General features: G+C 43.1%; 1 protein-coding gene across 1 annotated transcript in view; it reads right to left on the bottom strand.

The window, feature by feature from the left end:
- FRS2 (fibroblast growth factor receptor substrate 2) overlaps positions 1–17,325 on the bottom strand; it is a 98,361-nt gene that overhangs the window by 20,910 nt on the left and 60,126 nt on the right. The window contains exons 5-6 of the mRNA XM_090042514.1: positions 5,415–5,521; positions 2,006–2,097 (exon numbers count right to left, since the gene is read on the bottom strand). Coding sequence (XP_089898640.1) covers positions 2,006–2,071 — 66 coding nt within the window. The 5' untranslated portion in view covers positions 2,072–2,097; positions 5,415–5,521. The remainder of the gene's footprint in view (positions 1–2,005; positions 2,098–5,414; positions 5,522–17,325) is intronic.

Here is a 17,325-nt window from a genome sequence, read left to right as displayed (position 1 = left end):
GAATTCCAATTTGAAATCTCTGGATTTACTTTGTGAATGAATCGTGGTCGCATACCTAACAACGATAACATTGTGTGACACCCCACAGCACCCTGGTTGAGAATCACTGCCTAAGTAATACCTCCACTTTTACAGCATCTTTATTCACTCTGGGGGTAGGGGTGGGAGTGGAGATGGGTGGCTCTTTAATAAGAGCAGCTCTCAGGGGGCCACTCCAATTAAAATGCCTGCAGTATTCAGAATCTGGCACTTCAAAATGGATTACTAATTGTTTGAATAGCACGATTAATCGGGTCTGCTCTGATGAACAGCTGGAGCAGAAGTACCTTATGTCTACAGGCACCCTCAGTGCCTCAGGTACCCTTCTGTTCTTTAGTTCTTACAATAGATTCTTGGTATGTATTCTATGGTATTTATTATTTCTGTTCATTAGACAGGCACTCATATTAAAATCTGATCTATATTAAAAGAGTTTGTATTAATTTAATCTGCCTTGAGGTCCAGGCCAATTTTGGGGGGGCTAAGTGAGAGATCTATATGAACAATAAAAGAACTCGCTCTATGGGAAAAGAAAGAAAAACTTCATGCAAAATAAACAGAGAGCTAAATTAATGATCTTTCTTTAAAGATGAACCGGTAACAACAGTTTTTAAAAGATTCCAGACATTAAAATGATACTAAAATTCACAGCATCTTTTTAAGTTGATTGCAAAAGGAAGCAATCAATCAAGTTGAAAGAGCTGCATTCTGTTCCAGTATCAAGATTTATCTGCACTTACTGGGTTCTGCTGGTTGACTGCAGCCATTACTGCCAACTTGTCTGAGAATGCAGACATACTTATTTCCAGCAGCTGCACACACTTCCACTGCAGCAGAAGCATTACTAGACTGCAAAGTGCACCCTGTGAAAGCACCAACTGCTGAAGAGACTGCTTAAGACAGCAGAGCATGCAGGAGTGTACAGACATCTGCCAGTGACAGGATGGTGGTAGAAGCTACTCTCTCATGCAACTCTCCTGCTGTAGAGGATCTTTGAGTGTGGATGCATTAAAGGTCTGACTAAGCTGAAAAGCCAAAATTGACTCCTATGTGGCTGTGCAAAACGAAGCTACCCAAGTCAAAGGGATTAACAGTAAAATCATACAAAAAGGGACCTCCAGAGGTCACTTAGTCCAGCGATCAGCAAACTTCACCCCAGGGACTGGACCCCAGGCCACAATAAGTCCCACCTGGCACAGGGAAATCAGTCTCACAGAGCTGTGCTTTGCCACACTGCCCCTTCACATTGTAGTAATCTCCTCTGCTGCAGAGATCACTGCCTGAAGCATCTGAACTCAGAGTGGGTGGAGGGCAGGGCGGACACTTTCGGCCTGAACCGAGGGCTGGGTCATAAACTCTAGCCCCTGCCAGCAAAACGCTAGCAACTAGTGATCTAAACCAACCCTCTGTCTGAGGCAGTACCATCCCTATCCAAACCAACCCATACAAATCCTTGTCTAACCTATTATTAAAACTATACAGTCAATCCTATCACACAAGTCATAGCACCCAATCCTGCCAAGTTCTATGCATGCATAAATATTTATGGACCTAAAACACTTAGAAATTCTTTGAATTCAGATCCAACCCAAAATTACTGAACAATAAGTTATGAAAATATAACAATGTACAGCAAGTGATCCCCCAAAAGCTACACTGATATGGATCTTTTGTTCAAATAATGATATATTTCTTAGGTTGTATATTTCTTAGGTTGTGTAAGACAGGGCTTTTTACCTTACTGAAAGGTCAAAGGTTTATGAATCTCCACTGTAACTGAAAACCAGGCCTGATAAGGAACTCCCCCAAAGGTCTGTCTAGTCACATACACTGGTGAGTCTGATAGCTTCATTTCTGTGTACTTTGCACACATTTTTCACTCAAAGTTTTATCTCTGGGTCTTGTTTTTCTAGGGTAAAAAAACCCAACAAAACAGTCTACACACCATATAAAGTCGATGGCTTACCTTAAACTTGTTTCGATGGTTATCTGGGACAGTTTCTTTATCTGGACAGCTACAACAGCTACCCATGACTTCTTTAAAAGACCATGTGATCTCTGAAGTTAAAAAAAAAAAAAAAGATAATTTACTTAGGGAAAGGAAACATTACAATACCTACCAACTCTAGGTATTTCAGTAGCATGACAATTAAACAGATTTTGTTGTAGGATTACAAATCTTTATGATTCATTTTGTAGCAGTCAAGTCATTGAAACAAGGTAAAGGCTACATTTCACATTTTGAAATATTTATTTCCTTAAGAGTTTACTTCAAGGAAATGCTACTCTTACAAATCATTGGCTACCAAAAGTTACATTTGTGGTAGCCTCCAAATAGATCTATTCAAGTTATGAACTAGAATCCAGTAGCAACACTTGAAAAAATAGTTCTTGGGCAAGATCCTCACCCCTCCTCCAACCCTTTTACACCAGGTAGAAGGGTGATGAAGATCTTTCATGCCATTAAGTCCCAGCTCTGGGACATGTGCCACAACACATGCACAGTGAAAGGTAGTCTTAATGACATCCTAACAAAAGCTGGTTGTAGGGGGATCACTAAAGCAACACTGTAGCCCTGAAGGTAGTCCTAGAAGGCTGCCTTAACTTATATTCCAGGCAGAAGTTACACCTGAGGTCTTTCCAGCCCTGAAAGATCCTAGTATTGGGAATACTTGTGAAATTACAGCACAGCATCTCATCCTTTTTATTTTAAAAACAAATAAATACATAAAAACAGCTATTTAATAAGGGTGTGCGGAGCAGGCCCCATTTGATTCAGATTCAGCCCAAATCAAGGACAGTGATTCAACGCATTCATTCAGATCACTGTCCCCGATTCAATCCAACCAAATCTGAATCTGAAGATTCAATGCTGATTCGGAGAATCAGTGATTTGGACACAGCTTTCATAGTTGGTAGGGTTGGAAGGGACCTGAGCAGATCATCAAGTCTGACCCCCTGCCAAGCTTTAAGTGTTTTTTCTACATACCTCAAGGTACCAGCTCGTGAGCGCTGTGATGGTGGGGCGCATGGAGTGCCCCACAGGAGTGCAGGGGGGGCCCTCCACGTGTTCAGCAGCAAACCCGCAAGTGGACCAGAAATACTTCTGGTCCAGTGCCAGGTCTGCTGGGGAGCATGCAGCCCCCACCCTCGGCTCGGCAATCGGCCATGGGGGTGGACCTCAGGTGCCCCACCAGATCCAGGGAGGCACCAGTCACCAAGCCAGGGGGCTGCAGGAGACCCCCCCCCCAGCATGCTACCCAGCAGACCCGAAAGTGGACCGTATGTGCTTCTGGGCCCCTTCTGGGTCTGCTGCTGAGCACGCTGGGCAGCTCCCCACATTTCTGTGGGACACTCCATGCGCCCCAGCATCGCAGCATTCACGAGCCGCCTGCTACCTAGAAGTTTGTAGAAAAAACATTTAAAGTTGCGTCTGTGTCTGAATCACCTAATCTTTCCGATGTGATTTGGAGAGATTAAAGGGTCTCCTGATTCGATTCGGATTTGGAGATTCAGCCACAAAATCCACTTAGTATCCAACTACGTCCATACAAGTGAAAAGGATAATTTAACAGGAAGCGTTTTGACAGAAATAAATTTAACAAGTCAGACAATTGGTAAGTACAGAAGGGAGCCACCAGTCAAAAACACAGACTTCTCTCTGGTCTCATTAATGGTTAAAATTTAAAGCAATTTTACTCCAACTAAAAGAATGACTGCATTTTTGTTATTGTTCTGAAGGGAAAGACATATTTTCTTTCAAACAATAAGGAGGAAACTTGGATTCTCTTTTGGTCAATCCAGTTAATTCTTACTATTAAACTGTTGGCCAGACAGTCTTCTTACCTTTTTCAATCTCTCTCACTCCCCCACCCCTCCCATATCCCACCTTTACTAGAGATGGGGTGTCAATATCCCATGCTGGATCTGGACTCTGTGGTTCTTCATGGGTCAGGTCCAGCCTGGGGCAATAGCAGATATGACACAGGGTATGAGGCAGCAACAGATCTGGCTCAAGGAACAGGTATGTGGCAGCATCAACAGGTCCAGTAGTGAAGGCAGTAGGACAGGTGCATGGACCAAATAGCTGCTTGCTACAGTGGTGGAGAGAGGCCCAGTCCGCTATCCTGCCAGCAGAGGGGATCTAGCCAAATTTTTTTTTTCTTTTTAAACTTCCTGCCTTTAAAAGCCCCACCATAAAAACTCCCCCTGTACAGTTATGGTTCAGGTCTGTTTCCCTCTAGTCCAATGGTCGGCAATGTTTTCCAGCAGTGAGCTAAAATGGTCCATCTCTGATCCAAGGTGGGCCAATGCCATGGTGCTAGAACGCAGCTGCCATCATGCCTCCTTCTTGCCCACAGGCTGCAGCATGGCATGGGAACGCTCCCATCACCCAGCCATCGTTTAGTGCAGGTGAAAGTTTTGCTACTGAATGCCAAAGTCCCAGCTCTGCAGGTTGGATCCAATGACTCCAAGGGCTGGATCCAGCCTACAGGCCATAGGTTGCCAACCTCTGCACTAGTCCACTGATGGTATTCCTCATGTATTCTGATAAAATATTGTTTAAAGCAGAAGTGGCAACAAGGAGCTGTAGAACATTAAAGGTAATACACAAACACATTTGTAGACAAGGTTCTCAAACTGTGGTCTGCAGCACTTCTACAGTTATAAAGGGGAAAACTCTGGTAGTATTCAAGAAGAGATAACTGTGGTTGGATAAATGTCAGTCTTAGGACATCCAGCAATATTTGGTCAAGCTGAAGACAGAACTAAGCAGTATCATGCATTGATGAATTCACAGTATTTCTTTGGTGCAAACATAACTATAATCCAATGTGATAGCTTGGGGGTTGACAACCTACAGACCTTTGGGTTAGATCTGAATTGCCAAAAGATTTAATCCAGCCCACAGAATCAGTGGGATTAGTGGCAATTCAGCAGTGGTGACAGCAATAATGGCCAGATTATAAGTGGTGGCCCACATTTGGGCCAAGCTCTATTAACTTAGCTCACCACTCCTAAAAGGTTGCTGATCCTTGTGTTACACTATTCAGAACTGGGGTGCCAGCAAACTTGGAACACAAAATCAAATTGTAAAGTGAGTCAGGAAAATTAACAAGAGACCAGCAGTTAAAATTTGACATGCCATCTCAAGAAGAGATAATAAACAGATACACAAACCAGAAGAAAAGAAATGTAATCAAGTAATCAGAAGATTTTTTTTCTTTTCTCCTTAGTATCCTGTGATTAATGCTTTCGGTAACCATGCGCTACAAAGATGCTTCAGGGAATATATGGCACTGAAGTGAGAAAAGGATAGGCGGAAGATATGGCAGAAGTCAGAGAACTGGTGAAACTAAGTTGAATTCACTCACCTAGATTTGGCCATTAATATTCCTAGCCTCTGTTGCAGCATCAGAGCTTCTGTCATACTTCAAAATGTCATGCTGTCTCTTCACATGTGCAACCACTGGATCTAAAACTGAAAATGAGAAAAAAATAATACTTGGCATGTCTTTCTTATACTCTTCTTTTTCAGACACTGACACACAATAGTGTACACACACACAACACTGTATTTGCAGATGGTTTTATTTTAGAGGTAGTATAAACTTTCATTCAGAGCTCTGTATACTGGTCCAAACAGTTTGAGATTTTATAGGTGTCATGACTAAAGAGGATAATTAACCTTGTGGATGTTTATAGGAAGCTACTTGCAAGTGAAAGAGGACATATTGGAAAAAGCCCAAATCTACTGGTTTAAGAAGTTATCAAGTGGACAATGGAGGCTGGCATCATTAACCAGCTGCAGATGGGATCCAATTTCAAAAATGAATCAAAGAAGGCTGGCGGTACACCACAAAGGACCTTGAAAGTGAAGACAAGCAGGTTATGATTAATGTGTCAGTGAAGGGGGAACAAGCAGAGGGAATACACTGATATTATCCTAAATATTCTCTAGGATAAGATTTATCTATGCTGTCCTGTGCAGGCATTCCACTTGTTTCAAAAGCTGGGGATCAAGGAGCTGTGCACTTGGTGCCTTTCCCTCCATTTAGGTAGATGGAAAGTGGAAAGAGTGGGTGAGCTCCCCTGATGCAACCCAATCAGCAGGAACTGTTAGCAGTGGACTTCCCTCATAATGGAAGGTAAGAGTATAACAGGTATTGTAAATGACCTTATTATTCAATACTAGTAGAGATATCCATCCATACCACGCAAAATCCCACTTCTAACTAGCCAATCTCTGATGCTTCGGAAGAAGGTAAAAACCTACAGAAGAAATTTGCAATGTGAAGGGGGAAATTCCTGCCTGGCTCTGACAAGAAACTCTGAAGGATAAAAATACAATATACACTGTAAGCATGTGGAGATCAAGGGACAGGGATGAAGTAAGGACAGAGCCTGATCCAAAAAGATACTTACAAAAATGTGAGCAAAATTTTTGGTAAGTGTGTCACACATTAGCCCCACAACCTCCCCAAGTGTCACCCAGTCTTGTTCCCTTACCTGATGTGCTGCTCTACTCTCTGCTTCCTGCCCTATGCTCCCTACGCAAACTGCTGCTTGCTCCTCCTTACCATGTGCTCTCTGCTTGACCTGATGCTTTGCTTTCTGCTCCCTGCCCCATCTGCCACTGTGCTGCCTACCCAGTCTGTCAGGTACAACACAGAGAGGCCATCTGTGGCACCCATGTTGCAGGTTGGCCTTGTTTTACAGCTACCTGAAACCAACCTTCCTTATGTGTCCACAAACTACAGAATCTACATAGTCTCAACTAAAGCATGTCCTTGAAAAGAAACCTGCCTCAAGGACTCCTAGCTAAGTCAATGCTACTAATCCCATTGCTAAAAACCTCATGAATATTGGAAGTCCTTTTCTCTCAGGAAACTGCATCTTGCCTTGAGACCAACCTCTCTAGCGTTATCCACTGCCATTGGATCCTGCCATGCAGTATCAGCAGGGTCAAGAGCCCCAAACCAGATAGTTCCCAAATCTGTTCACATGCAGGCAGCTACTTTAAAAAAATCATGTCTCTGTCAACCCCCTCATGGAGACATCAAGAAATCAAAACAACCCAAAGCCTCATACTACCAGCAAATTTTCACCTCCTACCCTGTCATACAATTCTTTTCATGAACTTATCAAATTCCAGCTCGAAACAAATTCTATACCTTGCCCGAGTACCCTGTTTGTAAGGTAGTTCCAAAATGCTGCTCTGCTGCAAATTTCCAATCCAAGTGTATTCATGATCAATTTACATCTGTATTACCCTGTACTAGAATTATACTTCAATTTACATCAGTTGTCATTCCCCCAATCATCCTTTCTCTGCACCAATTAAGTGAATCTTTTTTGAACATCAACAACCAGAAACATGCACAATATTCTAAAAGATGCCCTTCTGATGCTTGTACAATGGTACCAGTACTTAGCTGGAATAATATCTACCCTGATGTATCCTAGAAGCACATGATCCTTTTTACAGCTCATGCTAATTCAATAAACCCCAAGCCCCATTCTTCTGTCACCTCTAGTTGTTCAACCTAGTAGTTTCTACTTATAACAAAAGTTCTTATTAGTCTTTAAATAAAATGAAATGAGAGTACGATTGCAAAGTTACTTATTTGTAATATTCCACACAAGAAGGTCGTCTAATACTTCCTAGAAGAAAATCAAGTCCTACTCAGTAGTGGCAACACCCCCCAACTTGTCATCCACAAATGTCATTAGCACACATGTAGTTTCTGCACCAAGGTGCTTAATGAAATTTTTAAACAAGATTGGTCACAACATCAATCCCTGAGGAAACCTCTAGTAACTTTTCTGTATCCCGATAACTACAGTGGAGAGGACACTGAGTTACACTGGGGAGTTAACTAGTATCCACCTTACAGTTCTTGTATTAACCTCTAATTCACCTTAAAAATAATTTCCTGAAAGAGACCCTATCAAAAGCTTTGATTAAAACTAGATAGACTAAGTCCACTGCATTTTTCTCATCTACAAAGTCTGCTATCTTATCAAAGATACTAGGTTAGTCTGACACAAACTACTTTTGATAAAATCGTGTTGCATTTTATCCCACTTTCCATTTATTCCTATGTCCTTGATTATGTTTTCCTTTAAAATCTGTTCTAAAAATCTGCATAGTACTGAGGTCAAGTTAATGGGTCTGTCATCACTTAAGCTTTTTTTTTTTTTAAAATATAGGTAACATGTTTACTATTCCCTAGTCAATACGGCACTCCTCAAATTAGCAGCCTTGCTACTAGATGAGTGCTTATACTAGCTTATCTTATTCTAGTCTGGAAAACAAAATAAGTATAGGGTATAAAGCACTGTTTTACCATTATAATTGTATTCAAACCAGCACTTTGCCGTCTTTAACTTTACTAGCATATTTGCAGTAGCAAAATGCCTTTCTACACTAAAAAAAGAAAAAAAAATAGCCTCCCTTACAGTCCCATCCTGAGGGCAGTTGGGAACCTAGAGAAAGATCTTCCTCAAACATATATCATTTTCCACGTCGTGTTTGGGATTCTTATTAATAAAAGAAAACATGTGTTAACCATGTAGGGCAGCTTGAACTAATACATTTCTCCCAACTTTAGTGGCCTAACATGATAAATTTAGATGAACTCAAACTATAAAAGGCTTTTTAAAAAAATAGGTAATAAACTTGTTTATAGTCTCTACACTAACCACTCCTACTGCTCCCTTTCTTCCCCCCCCCGCTTTTTCTTTTTTTCTTTTTTTTTTTTTTTAAAAGAAGGTAGAGGGGGAGAGGGGGAAAACCTGCAAGCAACAACAAGGCACTTCAACAAGTTGTTTTAAATTGCAGCTTAGTGGGTTTTTGTTTAAGTACTGGCTAAATGAGCTATTTACTCTTCGGGATTTTCTTAAATCTCCCAGCCTTGCAAAATATTTACACAAACTCGCATATACACAGATAAGGAGACTTTCCCACAGTCTCAACCCTAAATTTTAATCCCTTGGGCTATGTCCATACTAGCAAATTTAGGACAAAATTCCCCATTCTTGCAGCATCTCTGGTGGTAGGAAGAGGGGAAGGGGAAAGGGGGTGGAGGGGTTCCTCCCCTCTTTATGACAAAATCATTAACATGGGAAAACCCAAGCAAAAAACCTAAAAAGAAGTCCAGAAATGCTGGTGTTTAGCTCAAATCAAACTATGAAAATTACAGACTACTTTGCATTCACTAGGATTACAGCCTGGCGAACCTTAACTTCCATCACTGGTACCACAGTGCAGCAGCAAAGACAAATTAAGCTAAATCCATCAACAGTCAACAGTGATGCACTGAGGCTAAATCCAGAGGAGTAACCTTAACTTTTGCTGAGGGGGAGGCACTTAACCTTCTTGCACAGGCTGGAGCAGTGGCATGAGTTGCCAGAGCCTCAGTGCAAGCTCCCCCAGTACAAGATGTAGCAGTAATGTAGACTCAGTTGGGGCTGCCATTCTGATGCCCCTTTGAATTGCCACCCAGGGTTGGTGACCAAGTCAGCGCCCCCACCCCAAGTTACGGTTGGCTAAATCAGAAGTGTACATAGGCACAAAAATTCAGAAGTGTGCATAGGCACAGATATTTTATTACTAAGTTATTTAGAATATTCTAGGAAGAGGATATTTACTGCAATTGCACTGGTGGTAGAAATATGAACTTTGGGTTTTCTGTTGTTGTTCTTTTAAAGACAGGTATGTCAACAGAGTCAAATTCAAATCTTACTCCTCTATCAATGAAAATACAGTAGATCCAGGTGAAAGTTGCAGAGGCAACCTTAAAAGTAGCATTTCCTATATTTCAAGTGCTTTACTTTGCAACCTGAGCATGAATGTGTTTGTTTTGGGAGAACAGGTAGTAGACCTTGTACATAAGAGAGAATACATGTGTATATCCATCCATCCATGTGGAAAATAAACACAACTGAAGGAAGAGGGTAGATTAAAAATAAAGGGGGAAAAATTCTCTTTAGCCCCACCCTAAGTTCACTTCTCAAACAGTTGATGAAGGACTGGGTTACCACATTTTTTTTTCCAAACTCAGTAGCTATGGCATTGGTAGCTTATTTTCTCCTGGCCTCCAGCTTTCTAAGGAATTAGTAGTCATGTGATTAAAACACTCCCCACATTGCCAAGAACACTATTTCTTACTTCACAAAAATAGGTTTGGCAGACTTCCGATACTTAAACATCCATTTGATAAAAGCTTGACCACCGTTAAGATAAATACACTTGCAATATTATTTCTCCCTTGAACATTCTAAATGCAACAATTTAGAAGACCACAACTCCTTTTAAGCCTTGAAATTAAAATGTCCATATCTCCCCTGCTCCCAAACTCTGGATTTTGTTTAATGTATATTATTTTGCTTAACCCTGAAACCTGGAATTACAAAACAGAGCTACTCTGCACTTTAACTTTCAATTATTTTAAATTTTTAACAGCAGCGTTTAGAAGTCAAATTCTGTAATGAAAAGCCATCTTTCATTTGTGTATAAACTTCACCAGAGCCAAAAAATGACATGACCATGACAGAAATTAACAAAGTTATACTTAAAATATTTAGAAATACTACTAGGATTATAAAACAATGACCAGAGGATGACACTAACAATGCAGGTATACAAATGCAAGAAGTTGGGGGAATAAACCAGATGAGCTGGAAGCTGCAGCCTGTGAAGAGAACTATGATCCAACTGACATCACCAAGACCTGGTGGGACAGCTGTTATGACTGTAAGGTCAACATAAAGGGTTACACTGTTTCAGAAGGACAAGGTTGAGAGAAAAGGGGTGGTATTGCCTTGCATGTCAAACACACTTGTTTTCTGCTTCAGGAGGATGACAACAGCAAAGCAAAATGCATTTGGGTGAAGATAAATGGTGAAAGATTCAGCTCCGATATAATGGTGAGGATTTCATAGATGTCATAGACATTAGGGCTGGAAGGGACCTCAGAAGATCGTCGAGTCAAGCCCCCCGCCCAAAGGGCAGGGAGTCAGCTGGGGACATAGGATCCCAGCAAGATAAGCATTCAATTTTTCAATTTACTCTTGAAGGTGTTCAATGTAGGTGCTTGAACCACCTCCGCTGGCAGACTGTTCCAGACCTTGGAGGCTCGGACAGTAAAGAAATTCTTCCTTATGTCCAGCCTGAAGCGGTCTTGCAGGAGTTTATAACCATTCGACCTCATTATCCCTTGGGGCGCTCTGGTGAACAAACGTTCTCCCAGATACTGGTGGTCACCCCGATAAACTTATAGGCAGCCATCAGATCACCCCTGAGCCTGCACTTTTCCAGGCTAAAGAGTCCCATGGCTCTCAGCCTGTCGCCATAAGGTCTGCTTTCCTGACCTCTGATCACGTGCATGGCTCTTCTCTGGACTCTCTCAAGCTTCTCCACATCCTTTTTGAATTGTGGAGCCCAAAACTGGATGCAGTACTCCAGCTGTGGCCTCACCAAGGCCGAGTACAAGGGGAGAATGACGTCCCGGGATTTGCTTGAGAAGCATCTATGGATGCAAGCCAGTATTTTGGTCGCCTTACTAGCTGCAGCATCGCATTTCAGGCTCATGTTTATCTTGTGGTCAATCATGACCCTCAAGTCTCTTTCTTCCGTAGTGCTAGCCAGTGTAGCACTGCTGAGCCTATAAGGACGCTGCAGGTTTTTCTTCCCAAGGTGGAGAACCTTGCATTTTTCAGTGTTAAACACCACCAGCTTCTCGTCCGCCCATTTGCAGACCTGTCCAGGTCAGCCTGGATTGCCTGTCTGTCTTCTGGCGTGGATGCTTTGCCCCAAAGTTTGGTGTCATCGGCGAACTTGGCCAGTCCGCTTCCAACTCCAATGTCCACATCATTAATGAAGATGTTGAACAATATGGGTCCAAGGACAGAGCCTTGGGGGACCCCACTGGTCACAGGGCACCATGATGAGTAACTGCCATCAATTACAACCCTCTGGGTCTGACCATGGAGCCAATTTCCCAGCCAGCAGATCATGGTGGACCCAAGGCCACAACTGGCCAGTGTCACGAAGAGGTGATCATGGGATACCAGATCGAAGGCTTTTTTGAAGTCAAGATATATGACATCAATCTCTTCTCCCTTGTCCAGGTGATACGTCACCTGGTCGTAGAAGGAAATGAGATTGGTCAAGCAAGTTCTACCCGCAACAACCCTGTGCTGGCTATCCCTTAGGATGTTGTCATCAGCCAGTCCACTAAGGATGGCCTCTTTAATAAACTTCTCTAAGTCAGGCTGATGGGCCTATAGTTAGCCGGATCCACTTTCCTCTCTTTCTTGAAGATTGGCCTTCTTCCAGTCCTCAGGCACTACACCAGAGCACCAGGAGTTTTCAAAGATCCATGCCAGAGGTTGGGCTATGATGCTCTCCAGCTCCTTGAGTACCCTGGGGTGTAGATTGTCAGGGTCGGCTGACTTGAAGGTATCCAGCCTCTCAAGGTGTTCCTTCACGAGGTCAGCATTTATGGAGGGCAGGGGATCACCTAATAGGAAGAGGAGGTGGATGAAGCACTCTTCATGCAAGTGACAAATCTATGCACAAGCTATGAGATGGTACTGATGGGACACTTGAATTTCCTGGACATCTGATGGAATAACAATGCAGCCAAACCTAAAATGCCAAGCCAGTTCCTAACTTGTGTGGAAAACAAATTTCTGTTCCACAAAGTGAACGATACAACTAGGGGATCATCTGTCTTGGATCTTGTCCTGACCAAACAGGGAAGAACTGGTGGAAGATGTGAAGGTGATGGGTAACTTGTGAGGAAGCAATCATAATGCAATAGAATTCCAGATTCTGAGACAGGGAAAGCGTGACATCACAAAATTAGGACATATTTCCAAAAACATGAAATTCATCCAGTTCAAGGAGCTAATCGCCACGGTGTCATGGGAAGACAGATCGAAGGATAAAAGCACCTCAGGAAGTCTGGGAGCTTCTAAGGGGCACAGTATTAGAAGCCCAAGAAAAAAAAACAAAAAAAAAAAACTGTCCTGACGCACAAGAATGGCAAGAGATCAACATGGCTGCACAAGGAACTTCTAAAATGCCTCAGATGCAAAAAGGCAGGAATACTGTTACTCTAGATCACAGAGTCCATAGCTTTGGTTGTGTTACTTAGGTTAAAAAAGTTGTGCAGGATCAGTAGGTTCGAGAAGGTCTGAACTTTTGAACAATATCCCAATTTAAGAGTTTTGAACATTACCTGTTGGTGCACAAGTGACAACTAGGCTCTGGGGCCAAAACTGAGAAAGACATGACATTTACCTCCTGAGGTGATTAACACCATGACTGAATAAAGCTTGAAAGATATATATCTGTGTATTAAAGGAATGATTGACAAATGTACCCGTGGGTCAAAGGAATGATTGGCATAAGACTTAACAGTATAACTGGTACAGAAAAGTGGTACGACTACAAGTCTATTAAAGAATCTGAGCCTGAGCTTCTGTGCACAAGTACAATTGTGTGCTGTGCACAAGTACAATTGTGTGCGAGAGGGTAATAGTGAGTGTAAGTGTGAGTACGAGATTTATAGACTGTAGGATGGAAGGGACCACAGAAGATCATCCAGCCCCCCTGCACCAAGCAGGAAAGACAACTGGGGTCAAGTGACCCCAGCAAGGTGACCATCTAGTCTCCTCCTGAAGATCTCCAAGGTAGGTAATTGCACCACCTCTGGAGGGAGCTTATTCCATAGTCTGGATAGCCTATCTGTGAAGAAGTTTTCCCTAATATTGAGCCTTAAGCAGTCTTCCACGAGTTTATGACCATTGCTCCTTGTTTTCCCAAGGCTGCCCAGGTGAACAGTTGTTCACCAAGCCCTTGATGTATGCCCCTGATGTAGTGGTAAGCTGTTACCAAGTCCCCCCTCAGCCTTCTCTTTTTCAAGCTCCCTCAGGAGCCACAATTCCAGGTCCCTCAGCCTTACCTTGTATGGCTTGCTGTTCAAGTCTCTGATCATATGGGTGGGCCCTTCTCTGGACTCTCTTGAGCTTTTCCACATCCTTGTTGAAGTGGAGAGCCCAGAACTGGAATCAGTACTCCATCTGCGGTCTCATCAATGACAAGTAGAATAGAAAAATCATCCTTGGTTTTGCTGGAAATGCATTAATTGACGCACACCAAAGTATTATTTGCCCTGCTGACTATAGAGTCGCACTGCCGGCTCATGTTCACATTGTCATCAATTATTACACCCAGGTCTCTTTCATTCTGTAGTCCTGGTCAGATTGTGTTGCCAAGCCTGTAAGTGTGCAGGGGGTTATTTGATCCCAGGTGGAGCACTTTACATTTCTCCATGTTAAACTTCATTTGATTCCGATCCACCCAACTTGCCAGCCTGTATCTGCAGCCTATCTTCAAGCATGACCATGCTTTCCCATAACCTGGTGTCATCTGCAAACTTGGCCAGCTTCACCCCCGCATCCAAATCACTGATCATGTTAAACAGCACTGGACCGTTTCAACTTTTTTATGTCAGTTTCGACTTTACAACGCTTGATGCGACGCAACGCCAGAACAAAAGTTTGCTGTGTCACCCATCTCCCTAGAGAGTATCTGTCCAAACTTCCTTGGACACTTCCTTTAAGAAAGCAGACAAGACTCCAGAAAAACCTACAGCCAGGACTCCTGAGAAGACTCCAGCCAAGAACCCTTCAAAAAGTCCAGCAAGGTCACCTCAAAGAAGTCCTTCCAAATCAATATGATTGCTATTTGCAATATAAATACATTAATGTAGCTATATTACTCATCTATAATTGATTGAGTACAAAATTCTGGGCTATTTTTGGTGAAAATAGGGTATAGGGCCTTGGTTCAGGAACCAATCCCCCATTTATAACATTGTTTCCTATGGGGAAAATCAGTTCCAAGTTACAGCGTTTTGACTTAAGATATAGTTTTCAGGAATCAATTGTGTCATAAATCTGAGGACTGACTGTATCTATTAGTGGTGATTCATTTTAATCGAGGAAAAATATGTTCCCTCTGGATGCGGACAAAGCTTCCCAGAGGACACTGGAGTTAATCCCAGACCAGCTAAACACCAGTTGCTGACTATCACCACCCTCAGGAGAGTAAAGTATCACCCATCCTTATTAGAGTGGAGCCTCCGTGTGAAAGTATACTTCTGCTAGGGAGGAGGAAGATAACAGTTACTGACACTCTAACTATTGTGGCTGAGGCAGCCTGAGAGCCCTTGTAAAAATAAGCCCGTGCCTGCAACCACTACACTGTTATGAACATGGACTGAGAGAAGATTTGCTCTCTAGCCTTCTCTCTCCTCTGTATTTCTTTAGTTTGTTCCTTCACCGTTGATTAATTCTGTATTTGATGTTGTTCATCATTGCTTGTTATTTAATACTGTTATAACAACATAGTCTTATGGTTTTCAATCTAACACTGAGTCACTCTTATTCAAGTCCCTTTGTTGCCAGGTTAAAACCAGGCCATATGCTTAAACTTGGTAAGAGTAGGCTCCTAACTCCACCACTTTCATTTGCTGGGCAAGCCAGTTAATTAGCTAATTTGCCTATACCCAGTCAACAATACAGGCAATGGGCAGGTCACCAAGTACATGCATCAGGAAATAGCAAGAACTAGGGGTGCACCGATAGAGAATTTATTGGCTCATACCAATAGCCAATTATTAACCAGCAATATTGGCCAATTACCAATCCGATAACCAATTTACAGGCACACAGCCAGGCAGCACAGAGAGCAGTTCCCTGCAGGTAAGTCTGTGATGGGGTGTGGAGGTGGGGGCAGATAGAGGCCCCCACAGTGAGGGAGGAAGTGGGGTAAGAGACACTGCCCAACCAGGGCAGTGAATGGGACCCAGGGCCAAGGCAGCAAGCAGGACAGAGCCCCAGGCAGCTCATTCAGGAAATCAGCATCCTGGTGCTTAAAAATGGTGGAGGGGGCACTTGAACTAAAGCCTGTCTAATAAACTTTAGGTCAAGCACCGCCACCACCATTTTTAAGTGCAGGGATGCTTTTAACTGGAGTGGAGCTGAGCTGTGTAAGTGCAAATGCAGCTGCCTGTTGTAGGCTTGGAGTTCTCCACTCTGCTGCCTTTGCCCCAGGGACCCCATGCTGGCCATGCATCCCCTGCCTGCCCAGAAGTGGGAGGCACAACTTACCACCCCCACTGCTGCAGGGCAGGCAGAGGGCACAAGGCAAAGGCAGCAGAGTGGACAGCCCCAAGCCCCCAGTGAGCAGCTTGCATCTACCACGTGCACAAGTGTGGGGGGCACATGCCCCCCCATGCCTCTCTGAGGGGGTATACACAGTGGCAGAGAGCCACCCCTCCCTAGCAGGAGTATTCCTCTCTCACAGAGGCTCCACTTCTTTAATAAGGATGGGCAACAAAATTTTACAGAAGCAAGACATCAGCTGCCGTGGTTCCTCACCTTTACCTGTGGCAAGTTAGGGTGTTAGGTCTATGCTGAGTCAGAGTTGATGGTGGTCTTATGTAGATTTTAGACTACGGTTGTATGGGATGGTTTGGATAGGGCTGATCCTGCCTCAGGGAGGGGGTTGGACTAGATCAGCATTTCTCAACCCGTGGGTCACAACCCAAAAGGAGGTCGCAAGAATATATGGAAGGGTTGCAAACAAGCTTTAAAAATGTATCAACAAACTTTAAAAATGGATTCTCCTTTAAAAGAGAAAAATGAGGGAAACCATGGCTTTTCCTTTGTAGGCTGGTAGAGTTCCAGCCTGGGAGGGGATGCTTGGGGCACCCCATACTCCACACACTGGGTGGGGGCGGGGGGGAGGCAGAGGGCAGAGGGTCAGGGGTACTGGTCAATGTTTACAAATGGATCCTGGTACAAAGAAGATTTAGAACCACTGGACTAGTTGACCTCTAGAGGTCCCTTTCAGCCCTACTCCTCTATGACTCAACAACATTGGCATACCAAGGAATTAAAAACCCAAGAAAACACAGAAGTCACTGAACGAAGAATGTAACCTATCAGATCTTTAAGCTGGCCCATCCCTCCACACTGTTTCTCCAAAAAGCTTCTATTAACACTCAAAGTGAAAGCCATGATCTTCTTTCTGAACTCTAACTTTGTATGTGTAATAAAAATTCTTTAAATGACTTTAGGTGGCTGGTTTGCTTGTTCTATTCAGCTTAAAAAGCATACTGACTGTAGTACCACCAAGCAGAAGACTAAACATACTTGTCTGCTTTTGGATTTTCTCGGGTAAAAAAGCCTCATAACCTGGGCTTT

Source organism: Crocodylus siamensis, chromosome 4, assembly GCF_052110815.1.
Source record: "Crocodylus siamensis isolate JL-2025a chromosome 4, ASM5211081v1, whole genome shotgun sequence".
Lineage (NCBI taxonomy): Eukaryota > Metazoa > Chordata > Crocodylia > Crocodylidae > Crocodylus > Crocodylus siamensis.
This window is presented reverse-complemented; position numbering and strand designations above follow the sequence as displayed.